This window comes from Desmodus rotundus, chromosome 3 (genome assembly GCF_022682495.2).
Source record: "Desmodus rotundus isolate HL8 chromosome 3, HLdesRot8A.1, whole genome shotgun sequence".
Classification (NCBI taxonomy): Eukaryota; Metazoa; Chordata; class Mammalia; order Chiroptera; family Phyllostomidae; genus Desmodus; species Desmodus rotundus.
In genome coordinates this window covers 143,774,520-143,796,181 of record NC_071389.1, presented here as the reverse complement: position 1 = coordinate 143,796,181, position 21,662 = coordinate 143,774,520, and the positions used below count along the sequence as shown (strand labels likewise).

The window sequence follows — 21,662 nt, the reverse complement described above, 5'->3', positions numbered from 1 at the left end:
AATATATTCATATTGATTACCTAAATTTTAAAATGCTCAGAGTTGGCACATATTAGAGGTTAAATTGGTAGGCTTTAGAGTCTGACTTGGGTTAAAAACTGATTAATAACTTAGTTCTCAGTTTCATCATCTATCTCTTAGAGTTTTTGTGAGGAGTTAAATGAGAATATATACAAAAAACTTGAGGAGTCCCAGGTTGAGAGTCAATAAATGATAGCTATTCATAGGTGTTTTTATTTTTTATTTTGAGTTCTTACTTTTTAATAAACATTCTGCCTTATCTAGTCTTGATTATGATTCAGGGACTTTTAGAATTTAAAATACTAAACAACTTTTATTAGCTTTTCTTGGTGATTTTAATTTTGTTTTTGATATATAATTCATATACCATAAAGTTCACCCTTTTACAGTGTATAGTTTATGGTTTTGTTATACTCAGAAGTTATGCCTCATAACTACCATCTAATTCCAGAACATTTTTGTCCCAGAAAGAAACCCCATATTCATTAGCATTCATTCTCCAATCTCTCTTTCCCCACCCCCAAGCAATCACTAATGTACTTTCTGTCTCTGTTGATTTGCCTGGTCTGCATATTATTTCATATATATGGAGTCACACAATAAATATTCTTTTGTGTCATGCTTCTTTCATTTAGCATAATGTTTTTAAGGTTCATCCATGTTGTAGGTACTTCAGTTCTTTTTATGGCTGAATAATATTCCAGTGTATGATACATCATTTTGTTTATCTCTTCCTTAATGATAGACATTTGGGTAGTCTCCACTTTTTGGCAATAAATAATGCTGCTATGAGCATTTGTCTACAAATTTTTGCATAGACATATGTTTTCATTTCTCTTGATACAAACCTAGGGGTAGCATTGTTGGGTCATATAGTTACTGTATGTATAACTTTTTGAAGAACTGCCAAACTATTTTCTCAAGTCACCACACCATTTTGCATTCCCAACAACAATGTATGGGGGTTCAAATTTCTCCACATCCTCAACAATGCTTGTCATTGTCTATCTTTTGGTTATAGCCATCCCAGGGGGTAAGTGTTTTTGACCATGTTTTCTTCTAAGAAGTTTTAGTTTTACCTCTTTTGTTTAGGTCACTGACTCATTTTGTGTTCATTTTTGTATGTTTAATATAGAGCTCTGATATCACTCTTTTATATGTGAATATCCAGTTGTTCTAGCACCATTAATTCTTTCCTCATTGAATTGTTCTTTCTACATTGAATTATCTCAACATACTCTGAAATTAAGGAAATTAAAACCATAATTCCCTATTTGCCATGATTTAAGACAAAAGATTTGTTGTCTTTTTTTAAAGCTTTGTCCTAACCATGGGTAGAAATTTCTCTAAAATTTGAACTTGACACATTGATGCTCTAAGTGTTACTCTTAACATGTTGGCAGATTGTATCTGGGATAAGTGAGCTTGATATTCACAATAATAAATACTTTTTCCCCAGTGTGAAAGCATCTTCCTTTTTATAAGATTGATTTGATTTGATAGCACCTTATTTTAAAAGCTCCAAGTCAGTCTTTGAGATATTTTATAATCGGTTTAAGTTTTACCCTACTTTGTATGTAAGTCTTGTTTTTTTAAATATCAACAATTCATGAAAATATTGGCACAATTTGGAGAGAGGCAAAAAAGTAAATTATTAAAATAATCAGTTATGGCAGTGGTCAGGCTGTAAGTTTTCTAGTGAGTTTCCTAGAATACCATGAAGGAGGAGGAAAAAACCCAGTAATGTTCATTTACTTTTGCTATTCTGTTAATAGCAAACCAAATTTATTTCTATAACCTACAGATTATAGAAACAGCTTAATATATTTTCATCACTGAGGCTTCTAATTAGTGTTCTGTTTTTTTCATAATTTCAGCCTAGAGATGTTGGACAAAGTCGAGCCCCCAACCATACCAGAAGGTTATGCCATGTCTGTGGCATTCCATTGTTTGCTAGACCTTGTACGTGGAATCACTAGTATGATTGAAGGGGAGTTAGGAGAGATCGAAACAGAATGTCAGACTACCAGTGAAGCAGCTTCTTCATCAACACAGTCATCGGGACAGCCAGAATTACAGTCAACATCAGACCAAATGGATAAGGAAAGAGGTATATTATTATGATCTATATTTTAAATTTCTAATTTGAAATAATTTGAAATTTACAGAGAGGTTGCAAAAATAATAGAGTTCTCATATATTCTTCACCCTGATTTCCCAGTAGTTAACAACACCCTATTTACATTATCATTCTCTCTGTTTATATATATATATGTCACTGTCCTTTTTTTCTGAACCATTTTAGAATAAGTTGGAAACGTGAGAACCCATAATACTTTAATGTGTATTTTCTAAAAATAAGGGCAGTTTCCTACAGAACCACAGTACAGTCACCATTAAAACTTTAGCATCAAACCAATATCACCATCTAGTCCCAGATGTCATTTAAATTTTTCCAATTGCCCCAGTAACATCCTTATGGTGTCCAGGATCACATATTAAATTTAGTTCCATGACTCTATACTGTACTTTAATCTTGAAAAGTTCCTTAATTCCTTCTTGTTTTATATGGCCTTGACATTTTTTAATGGTATAGGCCAGTCAGTTTGGGTTTGTCTTCTGTTTTTTCATAATTTGATTCAATTTAATCACTTTTGGCAGAAATGTTGCTGTGCTGTTCTTATTATGTTCCACATATCAGGAGATATACATTGTCACTATGTCACATTATTGGTGATGTTAACTTTTATCATTTGGTTAATATATCCACCATGTTTCTTCAGTGTAAAGATAATTTTTAACTTTATATGGAGAAATACTTTGAGACCTCTACTGTAAAAGAGCTTTCTCTTTTCCCTCATTTGTTTATATTTATTTATTTATTTATTTACATTAGTATGAATTCTTATATTTCTGTTTTATTCAAAGGGTTTTACTTTGTGATTATCATTACTTGGTTTGACACTCAAATTGTCCTTGACATGACCAGTGGGGACTCTTTCCAAGCTAGCCTGTGTGCCCTTTTAATCTATCCTTGTGCCCTTTTTTCGTTTACTGAGCATGCTCTTACTGTCTGATACAACAAATTGTTCCAAGCTCATCTTGGATTTTTCTTGCCTGGTTATTTTTTCAAGGAGCCCTTGTTTCTTTTAGTGCAGAATAGTATTTAGAAATTAACAGATGGGCAGTAGGTATGCTTCTTGGTACTTGCATAGAAAATGCACACACATAGGACTTCCAGCCAAGATAGAGGCATAGATAGACGCACTGTGCCTCCTCGCACAACCAAAAGAAGGACAACAATGAATTTAAAAACAAAAACCAGCCAGAACAGACAGAAAATTGAACAATATGGAAGTCCAACAACCAAGGAGTTAAAGAAGAAACATTTATCCATACTGGTAGGAGGAGTGGAGATGAGCAGCCAGGGCAGAGAGAACTGTGGCAAGGTGGTAGCTGGAGGACAGGGATGGGCAAGGTGGCAGCTGGTGGAGTGGTGGTCCCACATTTGTGTGCAGATAAACCAGGAGGAACAACTAGGGTGCAACACAGACCACACAACCCAGGGTTCCAGCATGGGGAAATAAAGCCTTAAAACATCTGACTGGAAAAATCTGTGGGGGTTGTGGCAACAGGAGAAACTCCTGGCCTCACAGGAGAGTTAGTTGGAAATATCCACAGGGTCCTAGAATGTGCAGAAAGCTGCCCACCCAGGAATCAGCACCAGAAGGGATCACTTTGCTTGTGGGTAGTGGTGGGAGTGACTGAAAGTGGGCAGAAGGCTGAGCAAGAGGCATTGTTCCACTTGGACCCCTCCCCCACATCCAGTGTCACAACGGAGCAACATGGATTGCCCTGCCCTGGTGAACACCTAAGGCTCTGCCCCTTACTACACAACAGGTGCACCAAGACAAAAAAACATGGCTCAAATGAAAAGACAGATCAAAGCTCCAGAAAAAATACAATTAAGTGACGAAGAGATAGCCAGTCTATCAGATGCACAGTTCAAAATACTGATAATCAGGATGCTCACAGAATTGGTTGAGTATGGTCGCAAAATAGAGGAAAAAGTGAAGGCTATAAAAAGTGAAATAAAGGGAACCAACAGTGAAGGGAAGGAAACTGGGACTCAAATCAATGGTTTGGAACAGAAGGAAGAAATAAACATTCAACCACAACAGATGAAGAAACAAGAAATTAAAAAATATGAGGAGAGGCTTAGGAACCTCCAAGACATCATGAAACATTCCAACATCCGAATCATAGGGGTGCCAGAAGGAGAAGAGGAAGAGCAAGAAATTGAAAAAATAACAACAGAGAACTTTCCCAATCTGGTGAAGGAACTAGACTTCCAGGAAGTCCAGGAAGCTCAGACAGTCCCAAAGAAGTTGGACCCAAGGAAACACACATCAAGGCACATCATAATTACATTACCCAAGGTTAACAATAACGAGAGAATCTTAAAAGCAGCAACAGAAAAGGACACAATTACCTACCAAGGAGTTCCCATAAGACTGTCAGCTGATTTCTCAAAAGAATCCTTATAGGCAAGAAGGGGCTGGAAAGAAGTATTCAAAGTCAGGAAAGATAAGGATCTACCTCCAAGATGACTCTATCCAGCAAAGCTGTCATTTAGAATGGAAGGGCAGATAAAGTGCTTCCCAGATAAGGTCAAGTTAAAGGAGTTCATCATCACCAAGCCCTTACTATATGAAATGTTAAAGGGACTTATATAAGAAAAAGATAAAAAATATGAACAGTAAAATGACAACGAATTCACAACTATTAAAAACTGAACCTAGAAAAAAAAAAAAACTAAGCAAACAACTAGAACAGGAACAGAATCAGAAATGGAGATCACATGAAGAGTTATAAGCCAGGAGAGAGGGGGGAGAATAGGAGGAGAATGGGGGAAAAGGTAGAGGGAATAAGTGGCATACATGGTAGGTACAAAATAGACAGGGGGAGGGTAAGAATAGTATAGGAAATGTAGAAGCCAAAGAACTTATATGTACGACTCATGGACATGAACTAAGGCGGTGGGGGGATGTGGGTGGGAGGGGGTTTACAGGGCGGAGAATAAAGTGGGGGAAATGGGACAACTGTAGTAGCATAATCAATAAAATATTTTAAAAAAAGAAAATACACATACATACACATACATAAGCACACATCTCCCTACATTAAAAAAAATATTTCCTTATTTTAAATACCAAGAGATCACATTTTTTCCAGTTACAGTTTAATAAGACAAAGTTTTTATTTTACTTCCCATATTTGTAATTCCCTTCTTCCACAGTGAGAAACTTGATCCCATTTTACTCAATGCGTTTACTTATTTGCTCAATTCCCAATATATGTAACCAGTCTTCTGGCTGAACCAGCTTATTACATTGACTCACTCGCAGCTGTTCACATAGGGTGAAAGTTTGGCCCAATTAAGGGAAAGGGAATGGGAATTGATCTAATATATAACTTCCTCAGTGAGAAGTTAATGTCCCTGAACTTCAGTTTCTTCCATCTTTTTAAAATAGTGGAAATGAAGGTAGAGGAGAATAATACCAATTTTAAACAATAATGGAGAGGATAAAAGATGATGTCTGGAAATCCTTTGTAAATTATACGCTTGAAACAGTGGTATATATATGATATCAGTTAACTTGTATACAAAAAGATCTTACCGTTGATATTTTAAAATAACTTAGTTTTAAGACATCGAATTCTGAAACTATAATGTGCTTTTGAAGTTTTCATTTATTCAGATATATTTTAAGTATAAGAACTCTAATATTGAATAATTGAGTTGTTGATGGAATATTTGGTATATTATCACATGACCAGGGAGATTTTAGAGTTTGGAATATTGTCAAGTACGGTGTTATCTATAATTATCATCAAATATTGTATGTTATTTTTTTCTTTAAGTTAATAGAGCTGTTTGGGAAGAAATGGTGAATGCTTGCTGGTGTGGTCTACTTGCTGCCCTCTCACTCCTTCTTGATGCCAGGTATTAAGTCTTTGTAAGTTTTATATTGCATGTGACAGTTAACAAAAAAAAAACACTAAAATGGTTTACCTAAATTTTCCCTAAGAATTATTTTCTAATTTTAGTTTTTTATTTGTGCATTCTTTGGTTTTTTTTTTAAAGATCTTATTTATTTGTTTTTAAAGAGAGGGGAAGGGAGGGAGAAAGAGAGGAAGAGAAATATCGATCAGTCGCCTCTCGCATACCCCCAACCAGGGTCCTAGCCCACAACTCAGGCATGTGCCCTGACAAGAATCGAACCTACAACCTTTCACTTTGCTGGATGATATCCAACCCACTGAGCCATACCAGTCAGGGCTATTCTTTGTTTTGAATCTCGTCCCCCATTCTATTCTTGCCCAGCTCCCTACCAGAACTCTTGTGACTATTTTAATGGAAAATATAACCTAAAATTATTTCAATCCTTACTGCTGCTTTATAGTTACAATGTTACTCAATTTCTTTGATGCTTTTCTTCGGAATTTCAGAACTCACTGATTTTAAAATGCTTGATATTTTTAATTTTGAGATATATATTAGTTAAAATTCTTCTTTTAAGTATATTGATTTTGACAATTATTAATAGATTTTCTTAAAATTTCACCAAATACCTAATTCCACATGTCTGTCCTATAATTAAAAATAAATCATATTAATCATATTACATAAAATATTTTATTTTTTTCAGCACAGATGAAGCTGCTACTGAGAATATTTTAAAAGCTGAACTGACAATGGCTGCTCTTTGTGGAAGACTGGGTCTAGTAACTTCAAGAGATGCCTTTATAACTGCAATATGCAAAGGTTCCCTGCCTCCCCATTATGCTCTTACAGTACTGAATACCACCACTGCAGCCACACTTTCCAACAAATGTAAGTCTTCAGTTTACTCAAAGTTCTGTTCATCTAGTGGTGGGGGGACATAGCATAGAGAAAAGATTATAGAAATTCTGAGTTTCAGCCTCTGCTTTTCTACTCACAGACTCTGTGACCTCTGTGAGAGGTTAATGTCCCTGAACTTCAACTTCTCCTATCTTTTTGAAATAGTGGAAATGAGGGTAGGGGAGAATAATATCAATTTTAAATAATATATGGGAGGAGCCCTGGCTGGTGTAGTTCAGTGGATTGAGTGCCATCCTGCGAACCAAAGGATCACCAGATAGATTCACAGTCCAGGGCACATGCCTGGGTTGTGAGCCAGACCCTTGGTAGGGGGTGCATAAGAGGCAACCACACATTGATGTTTCTCTCCTCTTTCTCCCTCCCTTCCCCTCTGTCTAAAAATAAATAAATAAAATCTTCAAAAAAAAATAATTGGTGGATAAAAGAAGATGTCTGGAAATCCTATGTAAATTATAATATACGCTTGAAATGGTAGTTTGTAGAATAGTAATGTTTGCAACCACTTAAATTAAGTTGATATTCAGAAAATTTTTTTCTTGTGGGATACTTTCAAAACATTTGGTTTTTATTTTTTATTTATTTTTTATGTATAGCTGCTGCCCAAATAATGAAACCCCAGATCCAGGTGTAGAAAGTATTAAACAGAGTGAAATTTTAAAAAAAATTAAATACACGAACATTTTATATGCACATAAAATATAACTTTAGGATTATATTGATTTTACTGATTCATGGAAAGAAAAAAGTCAAGTACTTCTTTGCCTCATAGTGTCTTCACATAAATTTATGGGAATATCATCAGGTGTGAAAAATGATTGCTAATTGGAGTTTGTCTTTTGTAAGATTGTGTGATGCTTTGAAAGTTTTCCATGTCCTACTTTATCAGTACAGTTTTTCTGTTAACTATGTGGAAAAGGAACTCAATTGTTGGATACTTTAAATAAGAACATGAAGTTTTACATTTCTTTTTCCATATTCAGTTCTACCTGGACCATCTTAGTTTTCACACACGGTTACTATTGAGTTGCAGGGGGTGATGGGAGTATTGGGGTGGGGGCGCTGAAATTTTTCTTCGCAGTGTTGATGGAGGGTGAGGGGGTGCTGAGGTTTTTCTTTGCGGTGTCGGTTGCCTTGGGAATCACCAGTGCTCTTTGTAGCCAGCTGTGGGAAGAAACTATGTTCTCTGAATATTCCTAAGGGATTCCTGTCCCTGTCCTGCCTTCCCCAGGAATCTGAAGAATCAAATTCATAAAAAGTCCAACCAATTAATTTGCTTTTAACCTGGGAGCCTGATTGATTGATTGGTTGGTTATTTCACAACACTCCTGGGGTTTCCATAAGTATTATTATTTTGGCATCTGGGTATTGAACTGAAATGATTTGTCACTTGAGTGGAAGAGAACCCTGGAATGTTGATACGGTATCAGTTTGTTAATTGTCAGTATTTTGGTAAATCTTCAGACCCTGTTCAAAGCTAAAGAAAGAAAACTTTAGATTACAAAAAAAGCTGTTGACACTTAACATTTATTTGTATATGGATGTGAACGTATACATTTGAGAATTACTCCTAAAACTAGGAAATGCAGAGGATACATTTGACCCAAACTGCTAATCTTTTGTATCAGGCCAATATTATACAGTTTTCTCTTATATTTAGAGTAGTCCTTTATAATTTGCAGATACTGGTCTATGACCAAGTTCATTCTATACTTTTCACTTTGTTACATGCAATATAAATATATTTCAATGTGATAATTCAGTTTTTAAACTGAAAATGTGAATTTTGATCTCTAATTGAAAAGTTTACTGGGAATATATGTTTAAAATAGTGTCCTAATTCTAAGTGCTTTTAAAGAAATCTACCAAAGTTTCATTATTTGTTAAAGTTATATAGAAAATTATTTAATATTTGCCTAACTTGTCATTGTTTTTGCACTTCCTGAGTTTTAAAAATGTTTGCATATAGGCAATTAAGTATCATAGTTGAACTTAGTTTAATCAAGTTAATCTCTTAAAATAAAACATTACTTTGAATGTAACATAAAAGTATTTTTGAATTATTTAGGTATTCTTTTCTGTTGTAGCATATTCCATTCAGGGCCAAAATGTTATGATGATAAGTCCATCGAGTGAATCTCACCAGCAAGTTGTGGCCGTGGGTCAACCCCTAGCAGTCCAGCCTCAAGGAACAGTAATGGTAAAGTATTTGTCCTTTTCTTGGTTACCAATTAACTTTCATGGAAACTTTTGTACCTTTTTTTGTGTGTTTGTCAAAATTTCTACTTATTTACTTTCTTTTACCTGGGTGTTACCTTTAGAAAAAATTAGATGAATATGCAGTTGACATTATCATAACCATCAATGATAACAACCAACTTAAAGCAAATGAATTTGTTCTATATACAAAACCATCCAAACCTATTTTCTTAATATTTTTGGTTTTTATTTTTTAACAGTTTGAATATATTAATGCTTCTTTACAAGCTTTTAATTTTCAAGAATGTGTAACAGTTCTGTCTTTTTAAAATATAGCTAACTTCCAAAAATATCCAGTGTATGAGGACTTTACTTAACTTGGCACACTGTCATGGGGCTGTTCTTGGAACATCGTGGCAACTTGTCTTGGCAACTCTACAGGTATGGTGTAATCTCTGGGTCAGAGGTCAGTATTCTTTTTCTGTCTAAGAACTAGCAATAAACTAAGCAATGCCCACTGGTACTTTGAACAGGCTGAAGGAATAGGCAGTAAATATGAAAAAAGAGAAGTTGGAAAGGAAAGCAGACATGGCTTATATTGTATGAAATATTGGAATACTTCTCAAAATGGCCTAAGTTCTACTGCTTATACTTGATGTAATATTTTATAGGTATATTAATTACTGATTTAAATTTAGTTATTAGAAGCCTACTACTGTTTTTAATTTTAGTTATGAAAAGTTACTACTGGGTTTTAATTTTAGTTATTAGGATTTTTATGTTATAAATTACTTAGTTTTGATTTTTAAAAAAATTTTTCAGCATCTTGTATGGATTCTGGGATTAAAGCCTAGCAGTGGTGGTGCCTTGAAACCTGGGAGAGCTGTAGAAGGACCCAGTACAGTAAGTTCTAGTCATTCTTACGCAATTAGTGCTTTCCAAGATGTTTATATATTATATTTAATTTTATTCTTCTCGTAGGTTCTAACAACAGCAGTGATGACGGATTTACCAGTGATTTCCAATATCCTTTCAAGATTGTTTGAAAGCTCACAGTAAGAATCAGATTTTTAAATTGGTAGAAACATTATTATTAGGTGTATATTTTGATCAGAATGACTTATTTTATTTTTTATTTCAGATACCTTGATGATGTATCATTGCATCATTTAATAAATGCACTTTGCTCCTTATCCCTAGAAGCAATGGATATGGCCTATGGAAATAATAAGGTATGATATTCTACCTTTTTGTTTTAAATATGGTACATTATTTAGTTACTAGTGGGACACTAGTAAGTAATGCCTTGTAGGTTAACCCTACTATGTTGAGATTTTATCATTTATGATTGTTATTTGTTGAGGGTGTAGTGAAGAGAACATGATTTGCGTTATGATATGTCCCACTGTGTACAGGATGAGGCAGAAGGGGGCTTACAGTTCTTCATATGGAAAATAATAATAGAAGAATAAACTGTGTTTCATGTGCTTCTTAATTATAATTTTGCCCAGTCCTTAATTATAATTCTGTATACTGTGGCTTATCATTGTGGCTCATATGACTCATTTAAAGATTAACCAATAGGGTCTTATTAAGACAGTGTTTTGTGTATTATAGCACATAGCTAGAGAATTACATAGACATCAAGGTGTTTGAAAATATGTAGTATGGTTTACTCCAGATCAAGACAAGGATACTATAAAATATAGTGAAGTAATAAATTTCTTGTTATCCTCAATAATTCTATATCTTTAAGAGTAATTCTTAAAACAAAAGTAAAATATTTTTAATATCTTAAACTATTTTCAGTGAAATTTTAGCCAGTGTATATGATGATGTCGTAAGAATTTATGCATTCACTCAATGAGTACAGTGCTTACTATGTACATGACACTGCTAGAAAATACAAGATTTCTACTTTCAAAGAGCATATTAATTACTTGGCTCATGGTTAAGGTGGTACAAGAGTCCAAATAGTACCTCTATTTAGTGACACTAATTCTCTGAATCCTTATTACCATTTTAGACATTTTTGGTACACATTTCTACTAAAATGAATTAAGATTTATCAAGATGAATTAGAGCTGGACACTGAAATAATGGTAGGATTTAGATAGGTAGGATAGGGCAGTATCATGGAAATCAAAAGAGAAAAATGTTACAAGAAGTCAAGATCAGCCCCGACTGGGTCACTCAGTTGGTTGGGGCATCATCCCGATATGCCAGGATTGTGAGGTTGATCACAAGTCAGGGCATACACAAGAATCAACCTATGACTACATAAATAAGTAGAACAACAATTGGTATTTCTTTCTTTCTCTCTCTCTCTCACTCTCTCACTTTCTTCCCCTGTCCCAGCGTTCCCTCTCTCTGAAATCAATTTTCAAAAACCTTTAAAAAAAGGAGTCAAGATCAATGAGGACTGAAAAAAATACGAGCTTTGATTGTTATTAGTTTATTGTTAACCTAGAGCGGTGGGAATAGGTGTGATATTTCAGAGATGCTTGGAGGGAACAAATGGTGAGAAAATGGACACTGGAATAGAGATGACTTCCGTGAGAACGTGTTCATATCTCTGCATTTTTGGCTTTAATTTTGCAAAATAGAGTGCTAATTGTTGAATGGAAATAAAAATATTCAAGTATCAACTTTATAAAAATGTTTTTTGATGGAGGCATAAGAGAATTTATTCAACTGTGCTTTCTATAAAAATGATAAATATGCAGATGTTCAAATAAATAGAAACCTCCATTTTTCTACATTTTTAAAAGTTTTTTAATATCAGCTGTTTGAGTAAGTTAAATATTATGGGTGTTAAAGATGTATATATCAGTGTCATTTAGCTGTGGCTTTAAAGTGACCAGTCATCTCATATTGGTCCTCATTTCAGGAATTTATGCTAATATATTGAGGAAGTAGCTGATGGTAAAGCCTGTAAATTCTTTTAGAAAGAGGTGATGTTGATTATACTTGTGCAGGCATGTTACCATGCTCATAACAGTAACAAAAATAACAAAGCAAAAGGAATAAAGCATAATGTGTAATAATAAAGCAAAATTATAATTTGCTTTACTATATGTAGGACACTAACTTACATTATGTTATTTAATTGTTTAAGACAGCTCTGTAAGTTGTCTTCATCATGTTCTCTTACTGAACTCCGTTAACGTTCAGTAGTTGTATCTGTATTTTATAGATGAAATAGCTTAAGTAATCTGTCTGAGATCACCTATTTTGTAATTGGTGAAGCTGGATTTGAACTCACATATGTCTCATTCCAGAGCTCCATTCTTAACCACTTCACTCATGGCTGTAACTGCTGTGTGCATCAAAGTCATCTATGGGATTTTTAAAAAATACAAATGTCAGGGCCGCATTCTAGGCTTCCTGAGTAAGGATCTTTGGGTGTGAGGCCTGGACATCTATACATTCTTTTAAATGAGAGAGAGGGAGAGGGAAAAAGTGCTTGCAAGCTCTTTGGTATCTCTTCTAAGGACATTGAGAAGTTGCATCGGGGCTTCATCCTTATGACCTCATTTAATGTTAATTATCTCCTTATAGGTTCTATCTCCAAATACCATAACATTGGGCCTCAGGGTTTCGACATAGCAGTTTCAGGGGCACAGATTTCAGCCCATAGCAGAATTCTTCTAGTCAGAAGACTAGCCATTCTCTATATCTGGTATAATTTTTGAATTTACTTTTTCCTCACTAAAGCAGTCTGTTTCTAACACATTTTCCAGTTAGGAGCTATTCTGGATACTTGAGGGTAGGTAGAAAGACTTGTCTCATGATAAGTGAGGTTTTGTTATATTTATTGCTAACTTTATACTAGCTAATCATACATTAATTATAGTCATGCTCTTTAGAGTATTCTCAGTTTTATTTACTCAAATTCTTCTTCTAATGTTAAAATGAAATATGTTTTCTCTCTAGGAACCATCTCTTTTTGCTGTTGCTAAATTGTTAGAAACTGGTCTAGTTAACATGCACCGAATAGAAATTCTGTGGAGACCTCTAACTGGCCATCTACTTGAGGTAACCTCTTTTTAAAAACTATTTTACATATATATAATTTTTTTTAAAGAATAAAGACACAAACAATGAGCTAATGACTCTGGATAACCATGCGAAAATCAGAATTAACTTTTTTCCTGTACTTGTATCTATGTATTTTATCATGAACTAAATGAAGTTCATTGCCTTGTAAAGGAATAGGTTCCTTTTCTTTTTGGCTGAAAATGGGCCATATAGCAATGAAATCTCTGCATTCTCCTTCAGCTGTTAACTTGAGATCCCTCTTATTTTATCATCTTTTAATAACTTCATTATCAGTTAGTTCTGAAACTTCAAGGCAATTGGGGCTAATTTAGTAGTAAACACTGCTTGCTCCTTTAGTCTTTCATATGATAATGAGATAGATCTTCTACAAAGGGGAAAATCTGTGTGGTATCACTAATGATAGATAACGCCAGGGGATTTTATTTGGATTTGTATTCTCTTGTATTCAAGTTAGGGTGATTTTTAATAATTAGCTGCTTTAATAACAGCTCCTTCTGTCAGTATACATGTGTATGTGCAGTTTAGGTTTACGATGCTGGGATCATTTTATATTAGTTTACTAACCAAAGAAAGGTGCTATTCTTAAGAAAAAGAAATGTACCTGTGCTTTTCCTTTTTTTTCCATTTTATTGGGATTACTTTTATGAGTTATTAAAGAACATATGCATATTTCTTTATTATGGACATTCTCAATAGGCAAAAAACATGTTTTTCAAATTTAGCACATTATTTATGAGGGTAGACCTAATTAGGGATATAAGTATCTGTTTCTTTTGTTTACTCTGATTGACATCATTTACTTTTATGAATTCTTCTATTTTTTTGTGACTTGTTTAGTTTCATCTTTTATCTTCTGTCTCTCTATTGCTTCCTCTTGCCCATTATTCAGAAGGTAAGCTTACTTATATTTTGGATATAATATTTTCTTCAACTGTTATCGGTGAATATTTGATGTAATGTTTTAAATGTTAAGGAATAAAAAAATGTATTGTTTTCGCTTTTCACAAATTGATGTGGGAGTTTAAGTATACATATTATATATTTGATTTTTGGTCAATGTATTTATCTTCAGGTCTGCCAGCATCCAAATTCTCGAATGAGAGAATGGGGAGCAGAAGCTTTAACTTCACTTATTAAAGCAGGATTAACATTTAACCATGCACCTCCACTTTCACAAAACCAGGTAGAAAAAAATCTTTTTTAAAAAGAATATTTAATGTGAAATCATCTTTTTCCATATGTAATTTTTTTCTTAATCTATCAAATGGCTGATATTCTAAAAGTGGGTTTTGTTGCTTAATCATCTATTATTATATGTAGGCTATGCAGCCCTTATGGAAGGTCGATGTGCCTAATTTTGGGGGGTTACATTTTTCTAAAATTGTAAAAACTTTCTTGTGTGTGATATTGAGCTAAGTTAATAAGCTGCCTAGAACTGGTCTCCCAGTCTAGAAGTTTCAGTGCTCAGGCCTCATTTTCATGCCCTACTTTATTAGTCTGTTTTCCTTTGGTCATTACCTGTCTCTGATTTTTTTTCTCTCTCATTACTCTTGCATGGGGAGAAAACAAGTGGCAGAAGAGGCAACACAGTGAAATAGATTTTTATTTTTCAGTAATTTCAAAAAAGTTATTTTATACTTTCATCATTTATATTAGTTTTGAGTCCTTTGTCCTGACTTACCTAATCATTCACATATATCTTATACAGTTTTTAAAAAGTACACCAAAGTTTTGTTGTTTGAAGATTGATTAGGAATGAGTAATTTAATAACTATTCCCATTGCCCTCAATATCTTACTGTATTGTAATTGTATTCTACCAATTTACTCATCAGATATTGATTATATACTATATGCCAGGTAGTATTTTAGCTTTTGGAATAAAATGATGAACAAATCAGAAAAGTTCTACATTTTTATAGTGGTTTTATTTTAGTGATTTCACATTTTTTGTGCCTACTGCAATTTAATTTTTTTGAAAAGAAAACCCTTGTTTAGGGAAGACTCCTAAACTGCTTTTATACGGCCAGTATAATCCTAATTCCAAAACCAGGTAAAGACACAAAAAAGAAAGAAAACTACAGGCCCATATCTCTGATGAACATAGAGGCTAAAATCATCAACAAAATATTGGCAGTCCAGATCCAGCAATACATTAGAAAGATCATATACCATGATCAAGTGGCATTCAATGAACTAAATAAATGATTCTTTGGAGAGAAGAAAGTTGAAAATGAAGCAGTGCGCATTGGCCAGTGTGGCTCATTTGGTTAGAGCGTCATCCTGTACCCAACGGCTGTGGGTTTTATTCCCAGTCAGGGCACATGCCTGAATTGTGGGTTCCATCCCCGTTCTGGGCATGTATAGGAGGCAAGCAGTCGATGTTTCTCTAGCTCCCTTCTTCTCTCTAAAAGCAATGGAAAAAAAATGTCCTCAGGTGAGGATACAAAAGAAATGAAGCATGTCCTTTCAGATGCTGAAAGTAATAGAATGGAGTGCATTCCTCCCTCCCTCCTTCTTTCCTTACTTCCTTCTTTTTAACTATCCAGCAGATTTTGTGCTTATCTGTCATCTTTACCAGTTATTCATTTTTTAGGAGTATTGAGAATTTTAAATTTAAATACATATGGTATACATTAATAGAGTAAATGAAAGGCAATTTTAGAAATTGGAAATTGTTTTCCTTTCTCCAAATAGAGCTAGATATTGCTTAGATATATTTCATTTTGTGAGATTCATTTCTATATGGGTCTGTAATTAATTCTTTTACATCTTAAAGATTGATTTTATTTTCTCTTATTTTAAAAAAGATATAGATGACAAAATAACCTCTAATGATTAGTGTTAGAGAAATTATAATCAATGTTTCTTTTACTAGAAAAATTTCTATTTACCATTGCAGTCTCAGTGAAGGTGAATTTAAACTTAAAAAGCAATAGCAGAGTGTTTTCTGTCTTTTGGGGCTTCTTTTCCTAATTAGTGTCTTGCACCCCTTTTCAGAGGCTGCAGTTGCTTTTACTGAACCCATTAAAGGAGATGTCCAGTATTAACCATCCAGATATTCGACTCAAGCAATTAGAATGTGTATTGCAGATTCTTCAAAGTCAGGGGGATAGTCTTGGGCCTGGATGGCCATTAGTGCTTGGAGTCATGGGAGCAATCAGAAATGATCAAGGGTAAGTGTTTAAAATCAACATCCAAAAAGTAATATAAAAGGGGAATCTATCCTAGATTTTTATAGTAGTGGTAATTTTGTATGTACGCCCTTCCTGCTTAAGTTCAAGATTTATAGTTTTTCGTAGCTCTACCCTCAAGTGACTACATTGAATTATTGGGGCTCACCTTTGTTTTGGAAGGATGGAAAAATTGCTGTTTATTTGATATTTATACAAGAATACGAGGTTCTTAAGATAAATATATCAATCTAACAAACTAACACATTCAAAATTGGGCTTTTTTTGTTAAATAGTTGCATTTAAGGCTTAACCTCTTTGCATATATTAGTCTAAGAAATTGCTTTTAAGTGACTTTTTTTCACCGATTTATTCATTTATTAAACATTCATTCTGTGCCTAGTATATTCTAAATACTATGCTTGCTAGTTATTCTGATTACACAGACAAATAGTTCCTGCTGTAAGAGTAGGTCCCTATGGAAAAGGAACAAGCCCTGTAAGTAGGATATTCTTACTCCTTATGCTGCAGAAGAATAGGACTCCAGTGGGAGGGACCGTGCCCCTGGAGAAATGCAGAGCCAAAATTATGAAGGATACTATTTGCTCTTATAAACTATTTGGACTCACTCTCAATACATTTATGAGGCATTTTAGGACTTTAATCAGAGGAGTGATGTGATCTGATGTGCATTTGAGAACTGTCACCGTGTCAAACAGCATGGAGGAGTGAATGGGAAAGCCTGCAGTGCTCTCTAGAAATAGAGAGGAGGAGCTACTAAACAGATTAACTGTAGGGGAAAAGAGAGAAATAGGAAATAGAATTAGTGGTGACTCCCAGATTTCTGACTTAGCTCAGTGGATGATAGTATCATTAACTAAATAGGGAGTGCACATTTGGAGTAAATGTATGGATTTGTTTAATGTAAGGTTGACTATTTCAGTGGAGTTAGCAGACATTTGGATGTGTTTGTGTGTAGTTCTGCAGGAGTATTCACAATATCTTGTTTTGATGACTAATTTAGGAATTTTACATGATTGAGTTGCTCAAGACTATTATGGAAACCTAGTTTTTAAAATCTATTTGTAGTAATAAATTTCCTTAAATCCTATAAAATATTGAGGTGATTAAAATAAAAAGATCAGTCATAACGTAAATGAAGCTGAAGTTTCTTCTTCCAGCCTATGGTGCAGTTATAAAATATGATGTTGTTGTGAGGATGAAATTAATTAATACATGTAAAACTCTTAGGAAGTGCCTGACATAGTAAACACTCAATATGTTAGCTATTACAATTTGTTTTCATCATTATTTTTCACCACCAGAATTTATCTTAAAAACAAAATACTTCTTATTCTTTTTATATGAAATTCAAAATTACTCTTTTCTTTCATAGACTAGATGTAGAATTTTTAAATAAGATATAGATATAAAAGAATAAGGAACTAAGTTTCATTCAGTGAATATTTCATTGTGTGTATTTACATGTGCTAGGCATTATGCTAGATATTGGGGATACAATGGTAAGAAAGTAGCTGTAGGCAATTAATTTTCTCATTCAACGTCTTAAGTTTTTTTGGGCTAGTTGATGCAAAATACAAATAGAAATAATATGGCATTGATACACATTTTCCTTTCCTTTTTCTAGTTCACTATTTTTATTTCTTATACCTGTGAAGTTTTTAATTATCTTAAGCATGTCTTTCTAAAATCTAGGTAAATGTTGAAGTACTATACTATATAATCTATACTAGAGAAGATTTTGTTGTTCAAATTTTAACACAAAATTTTGCATGATACAGATTACTGTAAGGTAATCTTTCCCCTTACATTTCCTTTAAATGCATGAGTATAGATTTCTTTTGTGTTTTCAGAGAATCCTTGATACGAACTGCATTTCAGTGTCTTCAGTTGGTTGTGACAGATTTTCTACCAACCATGCCTTGCACTTGCCTCCAGATAGTTGTAGATGTTGCAGGTAGCTTTGGACTTCATAACCAAGAACTTAATATTAGTTTAACTTCCATAGGTTTATTGGTAAGTACCACTGCATTTCTTGTAATATATATAACCTAGAAAGTACTATTTGCAGTTGAGAGTGAATGCTAAGTAAATTTGCTTTTGGCTCTATAGGAGTCATTTAAATGACTGAAATATCAAACATATCTTGTGTAAAGGATTAAATGGCATCATTTAAGAAATAATTCATTAGCCTTGGCTAGTGTGGCTCAGTGGATTGAGTGCTGGCCTGTGAACCTAAAGGCCACTGGTTCAATTCCCAGTCAGAACACATGCCTGAGTTGTGGGCCAGGTCCCCACTTATGCGGATGCGATTTCTCACACACTGATGTTTCTCTCCTCCTCTTTCTCCCTTCATTTCCCCTTTCTCTGAAACTGAATGAATGGGATCTTTAAAAAAAAAAAAAAAAAAAGGAAAAGAAAGAAATAATTCATTAATAGCAGACTATTGGGAATAATTTTGATATATTGACCTGAAATTTGGCTTTTATGAGGTTTGGGAGGGTTTGGTAAACAAATAATAGTACATACAAGAGAGCCAGTTGAGTCTAGTGTGAAGGTTAATGGATTTTCAATATTATTTTGGAAGCAACATTTTCATATACTACTTACGTAGTAAATAAAGCTTCCCTAAAAGTCTTTACCATTTACAGAGTCTCATAGTTTGTCAATACTGCTTTGTTAGCTATAAGGAGAATGGCAGGTGATGCTGAAGAGCCTAGACTGTAGAAACACATATATGAGGTCTGTCCAGAAGGTATCCAGCCGTATAATATGAAAACTAGGGACATTTATTGAAGAAGGTACGAGATACAAGAAACATTGTGCATAGGACAGTGATGCCTCAGTCCTCTTCAAAGTGAGAACCTTGGGAACTCACACAGTTCTCCCAATTGCCATCAGCTGCCCTGTCATCATTGACAGTCGAAATCTCTTCCTTTTCAAAGGTTATTTTAGTTTTGGGAAAAGCCACAAGTCACAGGGCTCTAAATCTGGACTGTAGGGGGTTGAGTCACCTGGGTGATTTGATTTTTTGTCAAAAAACTCTGCACTAGACGTGATGCATGAGTGGGTGCATTGTTGCGATGAAGTTGCCAAACACCAGTTTTCCATAGCTGTGGCCTCCTGAGTCACCCGAATAGTTTCCATGTAGGAATGTTCAAACTTAACACAAAATTTGATACAGATTTGTTGTTCTATTCACTCAGTCATTTTGAATGCCATGGCCACACAGTACACATGCTCACTCAATGGCATCTACTGCCTCCACTGACTAGTATAGTGGAGTTGTCACATGTGCTTTCCAGTCCTCTCTCCTTGGCTGCCAGGTTACATCAATGTCACACAAACCGTTCTCATTATATTAACAATGGCTGGACATTTTCCAGACAGACTTTGTATATGTATTTTAATTATGTCTTTTTCTTGTTAAATTATTGACCTTCTGAGCCTCATTTTACTTATTTTGAATATAAAAGTAATAAAATCTAAGTTAGGGTATTGTTAAATATTACACAAAGTAAACATGTAGAGTTGTCAATATAAATTTAACTAAAAGCAATTATTTAGACACTTTTAAAGTGTCTAAACTTTATATATGTATAAAGTTATATATTATAAAAGTTATAAAGTTATGTATATATTATTTATGTATATCTTAACTCAGAAGTTTTGAAAGTCAAACTTAAATCCCCTCACAAGGTAGATAATACTTTACTATAAAAAATATAGCAATGGGAAGTAACAGGCATGTTATATATGTAAATAATTGCTCCCAAAGAGTGGTTGGTTAATTCATTGTTGATTTCTGCTAGATATTGCCTCCTCTATTTTATATTCATGTTTGTAGTTTTTGGACTCTACATTTTTACCATTGATATAATTGTCATTAATTTGCATACCTTTCTGGGTTGAGAATGAAGTCATAAGATATGTCTGGAGATACTAATTGCTCTTGTATGAAATTACAAAATATTATTCAGTGATATTGAGGAATTGGTAATAATTTTGTTAGGGTGATAATGGTATCAGGGTAATGTTTTTTAAAGACCCTTTCTCATAGAGATTATAAAATAGGCATAAAGTAAATGTGACAAAACATTAGCAACTTTTATATCTAGGTGGTGGGTATATCAATATATTGATATATTCTCCCTACTTTTTTATGTTCTTGAAATTTTTCATAATAATATTTTTTAAAATACTAATGTTAGCAATAGATTTCTCCCTCATAGAGGCACTTGACAGAGGAAGAGATGTTTTCATTAAATCCCTTCTGCTAGATTTCTGAAGTAATTTTTAGATGTTTTATTCTGAAAGGTAAAACAACCGTAGGTTGCATATTTGTTTATATCTCTAAAATAAAATCTCGAATAAAGTGATATTTTTCTATTTTGCTTTTTAGTGGAATATTTCAGATTATTTTTTCCAAAGAGGGGAAACTATTGAAAAAGAATTAAATAAAGAAGAGGCAGCACAGCAAAAGCAGGCAGAAGAGAAAGGGGTAGTTTTAAACCGGCCGTTCCACCCTGCACCACCGTTTGATTGCCTGTGGTTGTGTCTGTATGCAAAGCTGGGTGAACTGTGTGTGGACCCCCGTCCTGCCGTCAGGAAGAGTGCAGGACAAACTCTGTTTTCAACGATCGGTGCACATGGAACTTTATTACAGCATTCGACATGGCACACTGTTATTTGGAAGGTATTGTAAAATAGCTTGAGTTACCAGCTTTTAATTGGGATACACGTATACTTTTTTAATTAAACTTGTTCCTATTATTTTCTAAGATGAATTTCCATGCATTTGTGCACTTCACAAAACAGAAAATGTTAGCTTTGTCATGTTTTAAACCTTATGCAGAGCGTTAAATATTTAAAACATCATCTCTCTTTTCTGTCTTCATCACTTCTCTCTGTCTCTGATTTCTGCCTTTGCCCTTACCTTTTCCCCCCGTTTTCCCAAGTAGTAAAAATAGGAGTTGCTAAACCACTACACATAATTCAAATAGTAAAATATAATCCATAAGAATTTTATGAATAAAAGAATATCAACAACAGTGAAATTTACTTGCAGAATCACCCAACAAAAGTAGCCTTCAATTGATTAATTCTACATGTTTGTTCATTAAATATATAATTCTTTTGTTCTTCTTTTATCCTCTTTTTAAAACTTCACTACAGAGTCAACAGCCAATTAGCATTTCCTCTTTGCTAAAAGACTCCTTTTTTGTTCTATCTGTTCCGTTTTAATAAAATCATAGAATTTTT

At 33.9% G+C, this 21,662-nt stretch overlaps 1 protein-coding gene across 4 annotated transcripts in view; it reads left to right on the top strand.

Annotated features, from left to right (window-relative positions):
* MON2 (MON2 homolog, regulator of endosome-to-Golgi trafficking) overlaps positions 1-21,662 on the top strand; it is a 108,821-nt gene that overhangs the window by 50,509 nt on the left and 36,650 nt on the right. For all 4 annotated transcript variants that reach the window (XM_024576267.3, XM_024576266.3, XM_053921223.2 and 1 more), the window contains 13 exons: positions 1,899-2,131; positions 5,947-6,028; positions 6,735-6,919; positions 9,034-9,146; positions 9,482-9,586; positions 9,968-10,048; positions 10,127-10,200; positions 10,287-10,377; positions 13,082-13,183; positions 14,280-14,390; positions 16,207-16,382; positions 18,254-18,416; positions 20,803-21,096. In XM_024576267.3, coding sequence (XP_024432035.1) covers positions 1,899-2,131; positions 5,947-6,028; positions 6,735-6,919; positions 9,034-9,146; positions 9,482-9,586; positions 9,968-10,048; positions 10,127-10,200; positions 10,287-10,377; positions 13,082-13,183; positions 14,280-14,390; positions 16,207-16,382; positions 18,254-18,416; positions 20,803-21,096 — 1,810 coding nt within the window. The remainder of the gene's footprint in view (positions 1-1,898; positions 2,132-5,946; positions 6,029-6,734; positions 6,920-9,033; positions 9,147-9,481; positions 9,587-9,967; positions 10,049-10,126; positions 10,201-10,286; positions 10,378-13,081; positions 13,184-14,279; positions 14,391-16,206; positions 16,383-18,253; positions 18,417-20,802; positions 21,097-21,662) is intronic.